The sequence below is a fragment of the Lathyrus oleraceus genome, chromosome 5 (assembly GCF_024323335.1).
Source record: "Lathyrus oleraceus cultivar Zhongwan6 chromosome 5, CAAS_Psat_ZW6_1.0, whole genome shotgun sequence".
Classification (NCBI taxonomy): domain Eukaryota; kingdom Viridiplantae; phylum Streptophyta; class Magnoliopsida; order Fabales; family Fabaceae; genus Lathyrus; species Lathyrus oleraceus.
In genome coordinates, this window is record NC_066583.1 from 198593706 (window position 1) to 198602789 (window position 9084).

The following is a 9084-nucleotide window of genomic DNA, read 5'->3' on the forward strand; positions in this document are numbered from 1 at the left end:
ATTTTTATGAAACAAATATGCGTGCAACACTATGCATGATTCTGTCAGTTACCGTAGTTTATGGAAGGCAATTGTTAATCTCATACCTTGCCTTTACTCTGCTGGTAATTTGATTGTTTGAGATGGTAGAGATATTACTGGATGGAGTTCTACTTGTTTGGAGCCAAGTATGGCCCTCGATTATCCGACTTTGGTCATTTCAGAAGGAATGTTAGAAGTTATGTTATGTGATTTGGTTGGTTTAAATGGAGATTGGAACTGACAATTGTTGCGGAGTTAGATGTCGCACAAGTTAATTAAAAAAATTGTTGTAAGCCTTCCCCGAATAGATAGCATACAATAGAGATGAGTATATTATTATGGGAGATGATGCGAAGGATTTTTCAGTTGATGTTATGTACAATTTGCGTTGCAATATTGGTGTAGCTATAATTGATAAGGTTTGGTGCAAAATTCGGAAACTGTGTAGTCCTGAGAGAGTGAGATGTTTTATTTGGCTTTTGAATCATGATAGGCTTCTCACAATTTATAATAAAAGTGGGATGGGAATAAGGCATGTTATGTGTCACTATTGTGGTGATAGGATGGAAACTGGTTTGCATGTGTTTAGGGACTATACTATTGTTATGCAAATATGGTCGAATTTTATGCCTAATGATAGAAATAGTTTCTTCCATGGAGAGTTCATGGCTTGGATTCAATATAATCTAAATTACAACTTTTGTGTTGTGAATGGTGTCAAGTGGAGATACTATTAGGTGACAGTGTGTCATCATCTGTGGATGTCACACAATAGAGAATTGCATGATGACTTTCTCCAGCGACCGCATTATAGGTTAGGAGTGATTACTATTATGTTAAGAGGACAATGCAACTGAACTTTGATTCGATTGTGGTTGGTTGTTCAGGTGCTCAAGACTGGTATATCTAATACCATTGTAGGTCAAGCTTTGGTGAAAAATATTTGTCACTTACTAGATTTACAAAGGGAGGCGGTTGTGGTGCATTCCTATAGGGACGTTAATCATTGTGTTGACACTTTAGCCAATATAGGTTGCTCGTTAAAGAATAACCTTGTTTTCTTTGAGTTTTCTCCCGGTTAGATTAGGCATTTGTTAGATGCATATGTTATGGGTATTACTACCCCTAGATTGATCTTTGTATAATCTTTCTCTTTTGGTCTTTGGCCATATATATATATATATATATATATATATATATATATATATATATATATATATATATATATATATATATATATATATATTCTCTCTCATGTCAATTATTTGCTATGAATCTTCCCACCTCACATTGTCACTGAAAAAATATATTTTTCAAAAGATAAACCAAAAGATTAAATCATGTAAAACAATGCATATAAAAGATCAAATAAAAATGATTAAAAAATAATAATTAATTTATAAAACAAAAAAACTCAAAAAGATATTATCACCGAAATTTTTTTGTCCATCTTTTTCAACCCTAAAATTCTTCCATATTACTTCTTTTCACTATCCTAATTTGTATTTGTTAAACAAAATACACATATGTAGCAACCCTAAGCTAATAGAGGTTGTCAAATGCTTTAGTGTTTCTGTGGGGTTAGAGCAAGCTCACGAGGGTGAGAAACTCTATTATAAGGGTTTTTGATGAATATGAGATTGTCCATCTCCACCCTCTAGTCGAAGTATTTATAAAGGCTTATTGGCCAGAATTTAGGGTTTCTCGAAAATAAAGACCGCTACCAAAAGGGAGTGAACCGTTGAATACTTATTTCCTAAGGATACATAGGTTATTCCCCAGACTCGTTCTCTGCTTACATGTCACTTCCCACGTCTTATCACTCTTGGCGAGTAATATGGGTCATGGGTGGCATCTCTAGGATGCGGGTGACACCATGTTGTCGCCATTTGTGGGTCTTTTCAAATATATTATTGTATATTACCTCAAGCACAAGGGCTTGGTAAAGGGTGAAGTGTTTAGTTGACTTCGCGTCGGGGGAGCTTAGGCATGTAGGCGATGCACTCAGATAAACATGTTTGTTGAGACTCTTAATCAAGTCCATCAAGATAGGCGCTTAGATGAGCTTGTCTGAAGAGACTCTTAGTCTCTCAGACGAGGCATTTAGATGAGCCTGTTTGATGAGACTCTTAGTCGAGTCCCTCGGCGAGGTCCTTAGATGATCATGTTTGATGGGACTCTTATTCCTTAAAGCAAGGAATTTATATGAGCTTTTCAGATGAGACTCTAAGTTGAATCGCTCAGGCTAGGCGCTTAGATGTGCTTGTCTGATGAGGCTCTTAGTCGAGTCCCTCAGATGAGGCGCTTAAAGAGTTTGTCTGACGAGGCTCTTAGTCCGTCAAGCGAGATGTTTAGATGGGTCTATTTAATGAGACTCTTAGTCTAGTCCCTCAGACGAAATGCTTAGATGATCCTATCTGATGAGACTCTTAGTCCCTCAGGCGAGGTGCTTACACGAGCCTCCCTGATGAGACTCTTTGTCGAGTCCTTTAGGCGAGGCGCTTACATGAGCCTGTCAGATGAGACTCTTTGTCGAGTCCCTTAGGAGAGGCACTTATATAATCCTGTTTGATGAGACTCTTAGCCGAGTCCCTTAAGCAAGACACTTAGATGAGTCTGTCGGATGAGACTCCTAGTCCCTCAGGCAACGCGTTTAGATGATCTTGTTTGATTAGACTCTTAGTATAGTCCCTCATGTGAGGCATTGAGATGAGCGTGTATGATGAGACTCTTAGTCGAGTCCCTTAGACAAGCCACTTAGATCAGCATGTCTAATAAGACTCTTAATCCAATCCCTCAGACAAGGCGTTTAGATGATCACGTCAGATGAGACTCTTAATTGAGTGCCTCATGTGAGGCGCTTAGATGAGTCTTTCTGATAAGACTCTTAGTCCCCCAGACGAGACATTAAAATGAGGTGATCCCCCATATATAACCCATTATGTTTCCCATGAGTGCAGAAAGGATCTCCTTGTGAAAATTCAACCTCTATAAAGAATTGGTACGATATTTTCATATTTTTTAAAAATAATTTTTGATATATTTGATTCTGTATGATGAATATAAAATTAAAGCGTTTGATCAACTCTACTCATAATTTTTATTTAATTTTTAAAAAGAATAAAAAGCAATTAAACAAATGACATGTCAAAAGAAATCCAAATATATATATATATATATATATATATATATATATATATATATATATATATATATATATATATATATATATATATATATATATCACCTAATCTGAACATTTTACCTGATAAAACGGAAGTCGTCCATATAACAAAATAAAAAATTGTTATTAACCCTTATATTTATCATCATGTGTATCAAACACATAAGTTAAGCGCTTAACATATTAGTATCATTTTCAATCATTATTAATTTCTTTTTTTAATCCTATTATGCATATTTATCCTATCATGTGCACCAAACATACTATTAATAAATACTGCTAATTCTGGAAAGCAAACCTCACGTCAATATTTACAAAATGTGAGAAACATACTTAAAATCTCTATAAGATCTTCACACATTTCTTTGACAGCAGCTTAAACAAGACATAGCAACAAATACACTACAATACAATACAAAAATTCAGATTAATATGATAATATATATCATCACATAACAAATGACATGGCTTTTTTTTACTCACTATGAGCATGTATATGAGCAGAATCCAATTGCCATGAAGATTTAGCAGATGATGCCATCACTTGCAACTCTTCATAGAAATCAAAGAAGAAAAAAATAATTCTGGTTGGTTCATCTCAACCATATATAATAGTCTCAATTTGTTGGTCTATGACAGCACATGACATATCTTCCAACTATGTTTTTCATAGGAAGTGGTCCCCTGTTCATATATAAGGCAAAAAATAACAAGGTCAAAATAATAATAGAGAAATTAATTGCACTGATCATCAATCCATTTAGATAATCACTCATGTCAAGAAGTTGAAAATTAATGGAGAATGAAAACTAAAAGTAGAGTAGCTTGTTGAAAATAGTCACTTACCATACATGTGAATCATAGCTATTATTGCGATTATCCCCCATAACATAAACATGGCCTTTTGGCACATACTGCAAGGATCATGGACCTAATGAGGAAAAATCTGAACAAATAACAAGAGAATTTTTCAGAATGGATGACAATGGTCTCACAGTTAATTTCGTTGTGTATGTTGGTGCCTCAATCACAAAATTCTCCTCTTGAGCAACACCATTGACATAGAGTACTCCATGATGAACCTGCAAAACGTTGCATAACTTAACTTAGAAAAAACTGAATGGTGTAATTAGCAATGAAGCAGATACTTAAGTTTGGTGTATGATGTACATTTCAATTGACATTTACTACCTCAACAGTGTCTCCTTCTTTCGCAACAATTCTCTTGATAAAAACATTTGTGTTCTCTCCAGAATGCTACATAAGAAAAACCAATCATGTCATTATAAGTACGCTACATATTCCATACGAGTACAGTGTGTACTAGCACAACATACCTGTGTTGGATCACGAAATGTTACAATATCCCTTATAGCAGGACTTTTAATGTAATATGATGCCTGGGGAAATTGACAAGTAAAATATAAAAAGAGATGAGACAAGTAGAAAAAGTAAAAACAAGACCAGAAAACATTCCTTGATCTTATTTCTGAAAGTGTTTTCTACCATAATGCACTTGGATATATGGTGAATTCATTAAGCATGTAAAACATAATGTTGCAAATTACCAACATTTGATTGTGGCACAGGAAGTTTCAAAATTGTTTAAATGCTAAAAAGTTGTTTCACTATAAGGCAAAGCTTCTAAGTCTCAGTAGCTAAACATCATAGATACTTAGACTTAGATTAACGAGCAAGAAAAACAACAAAATAAGCCTTAACCAAACAATTTCTGTTAATTATACAAATTCTTACAAAACAAGTTACAATATTCCTTTTAGGCCTCTTTTCAAACCCGTCGGTGCTAGCGCAGTGGTGACTTGTAACCTAAACGAACAGGGTTCGGCGAATGTATGGCCAATGCCTCCCATAAATAAATAATAACATTCTCCCTCCCATACTTTTTCGAATATAACTTTAAGCTTTTGTCTCAATAGCCCTGGATTCTATGCCCTGAATTCTGTGTAATTAGTTCTTTCGGAATACATGAAAATGCATGATATATGATATCTTTTTCTCTTCTAGAATTTGAGCTAGGCCTCACTGACTCCCAAAAGTTGGCCAAGGGGTGAGGATTATCCAATCGATAATCACTAGTTAGTCCATGGAAGATTTTAACAATTTTTCTTAACAATTGAAACTTCCAGAGCCATTGGTATAAGTATAACTAATTTATCTTAAGTTCGTAACACATAATATGTGTTGAATTTCCGTGACTCAAATAATCCAAAGGGAAGTTTTAACAAGTGGTTTTGGAAGTTTGGAAAAGCTATATTTAAAAACAGTGATTATCAGAAACAGTGAACAAACCAAAGTTTTGATGCAGACAGACTGAAACAGTGAAGAACTGCCAAAACACACCTCTCAACAAAACCAATTATGAAGATTCATTTTTACTTTTCTAAAGAAGCAGATGTCCCAAATTCATTTTCACTTTTCTACCTACTATCAATTAGAATATGAGGAAAGATACCTAAAAAGGGAATGAAACGAGATTTCAACCTATCCTGGGTGGAATATATTGCATGTCATTGACCTAAATTAACAATTATGGAATATTACTGAATCTGTAAGATCCTATGCATAAAGTTAGATACAACAGAAACAGAAACAGAAACGGAAACGGAAAGAGGAATGCACCTTTTCGACTATAATTCGATCACCAACACGTAGGGTAGGGTACATAGAAGAAGAAGGTATATAGCAGAGATGAGAGAAGGTAGACCAAAGAAGAAAAACGACGACAAGTCTGAAGAAGGCTTCGAGACCTGGCCATCGAAGGAAACTCCAACTCTGACAAGGCATCCATCGAAAGGAAGGATAATTCATCATCAAAGTTGTACTCAAGAAGCTCATTGTGAATTATTATGACTATTCAACGATGAAACTAAATTACAATTATGGATGAAAGAAGAAAGAGACGAGTTATATATGAAATGGGTTTTCACTGCTTACTTAAAAAACAGAACTTTGGAGTTAGACTTGGTGATTAAGTTTCCTAAAAAAAAAAGAAGATAAAAAAAAATAAAAATGAGATCTGTCTCTGTATTACGCGGTTTTGACTCTTACATATAGTACCAAATACCAATGTTTTTTCTTTCGTTTATATTAGAATTATTAACCGCAACTTATATGCACTTTCAACCGGAATAACCAACCAACATGATAAATTAATTCTATTTTGAAAATATATTTTAAGATGAGAACAAATGCACCAATATCCAACTCTCATGTATTTGTGATACAAAAATAATTTATTAATTCTCAGATCAATGTGAAATCCGAAAATACTCATCTCGCACTCGCATTTTCTGGAGTTTGAAATCCGGACACACCATACGCTATAACAAACTGAATTCATTATAAATGTATTCATGGTAAAATAATTTGCGTATGCACCCTATGCTAATTGAAATCTACAGCTTATGTACATGCTCCTAATGTTCTTGTACATGCGCATGATCCACATCCCCTAGCTAGATATGGTAACGCACCTGATGGTTTTCTTGGAGGTCCATATGACATGTCGCTCCACCCTCGATATGCGAACCATATCGCTAGGCACATCTAAGAAAGAGAGGTAGCATAAACATTTAATTACGCTTTAAACCATAAGTGTGACATATGTCGATGTTGTCCACCTTATCTACTTCATGGACTTGGATATGATTCACGAGTATAATTAGGGGGCATCTTATTTGGTTTACATGTATTTCAAGTTAGATGAAACTAGTCAATGGAGGACGAAACAAATGACAGGAATCAACTGTCTATTTTAGGTGATTTAGTTGCATGTCAATTATTAATTTTATAATACCTGTACTACACTCATACTGGTTTTCATCTGAGGGGGGAGTATGTCACATGCAAGCTCGATTATCCATTATGTGGGGAATTCGGCAACTGAGTCTTATAGACTTTTTATTGACCGTATTCTGACAAATGATATTTGTTTCACACCATACGATGAGCATCGTCAAACATGACCTTTGGAGGTGATGTGTCGATACTCTGGATGGTTAGCATGTGGGTCTCAACATATGTACTAGTGAGTACTACAGAAGATTGGTACCTAGGGACCCCACATGGTTGTTGTTGCCATTGTGCTCCGTAGAGATGATGATGGGATATTTGTGAAGTACCATGAGCATGTGGTACTAGAGGTGTGCATATTGTGTCAGCTTCTCGTCCATGGAGTACGTTATACAGTTGCATCCAATGGTTTTTGTAGAATTTCACATTCTTATATGACACCAATTTTAGATAGATATCCCCCTAGATCAACTCATTAGGAGATACTATAGAAGGAACATGCAAGAGTGGACCACGTTATGGATGTCTTACCTATATGCCAATGTGTTGTCCCAATTGGTAGAGATGTTATTAGTAAATGAGAGTCTCAGAGAGGCACCCTCAAGAGGGTCACTTTACATGTAATATCATCAGAGGCACAATTTTCACTACAGTATAAAAGGTAGAGAAGGAACAGGGGTGTGCAATATACCCAGTAGTTGTAATTTAATGTAAACAATTTGAGTAGTAGTCTTAGTAGTTTTTATGAGAGTTATGAATGATTGGTGTATGACTTATGCATACGACTTGTGTATGTGACTTATGAATATCCGTTTTGTGTTAGAAATGTGCCACTGTTGTATTGTATATGAATTATGAATGATTGAGTAGTATGTTTTGCAACTTTTCACGAAAATATACAAAGTAATATTATCTAAAAAGTAATATTTTTCCAAGTCTGTATATGGAGATTGGAATTTGGACACACCATTTTGTAACTTATATGAAAATAGAAAAATAAATGTCGTTAGAGGGGTGTGAATGAAGATTGGAATCTAAGCACATCATGGTTTGCAAACTACTCAATCACTTTATTATATGTGTTTGGTGGATTTCAAATCTGTAGCACTTTGTTGAAGTTTATTTGAAATTGGGATGCCTTATACCACTTACACCACTGGAGTGTACAACTCATTCAACAACAAAAGTTGAGACTTGGCCAGACCATTTTGTGGAAAGGATGCAAGAGTTAACCAAATTGAGTGAGATTGAAATAGAATTAAATAAATAAAAGTCAAAGGAGCTACCACCCATATATATAGATTTAGACGGAGACAAATGTTTCGGTTCATTTTAGTTTTTATTCAACAATGTGATGTATCTAATCTTGTATTAATATTAATGATTTCTAATATACATGTTTTAAAATATTTCAATACATTTTTCAATTTGCCAAAATGCATTTAATACAAGTTATGTTTCTGTCTAGTACATAATTTCATTATGTTCTAAGCGGTTTTGAAATACATCTCTGAAATAATAGAACATGGTGGTACTGGAGATGCATCTCCGGAATATCCCCTGGTATAATATAGAATTGCAGAGGTTCATATTTATGTACAAATACTATAAGTATGGGCTCTTGTCTCATGTTTCATATCAAAACACATTACAACCAGAATGAACATTAATTGGCATGTCACATATGTCTACTTTAACAGCGTGAAACCCACAATTGAATTTAAGTTCAATTAGTTCACCCCTCTTAAAGATATGAAATACATATTGTAGAATCTCCTACCTTACAGATACAATCGAAAAATTGTGAAGCTCGAGTACCATTCACCATTGATTAGCAACGAATGGAAGATTGAGTACATCAACTTCGAGCTCAAGACGGATGCAGATTTAAGGGCTATGTGGAATACTTTTTGAGTTTAAAAATAAAAGTTGCGATCGAGGTTGATGCGACGATTTCAATATCTGCCAAAGATCTTATGAAGATGTTGAAACATCCACCTGGATATTGAAATATAATGTTTGATTTATGTTAACATCACCTATGTGTTACCTCATATTTTCAACAT

General features: G+C 34.7%; 1 protein-coding gene across 1 annotated transcript; it reads right to left on the reverse strand.

The window, feature by feature from the left end:
• Positions 1-3488: 3488 nt before the first annotated feature.
• Positions 3489-6187, reverse strand: LOC127082784 (chloroplast processing peptidase). The gene is made up of 6 exons (XM_051023019.1): positions 5846-6187; positions 4543-4605; positions 4397-4462; positions 4201-4287; positions 4052-4119; positions 3489-3889 (listed from the first exon to the last, which is right to left on the reverse strand). Exons 1-6 carry the CDS (start codon positions 6059-6061, stop codon positions 3823-3825), a joined length of 567 nt encoding a protein of 188 aa, XP_050878976.1. The 5' UTR covers positions 6062-6187; the 3' UTR covers positions 3489-3822.
• Between the last annotated feature and the right edge of the window lie 2897 nt (positions 6188-9084).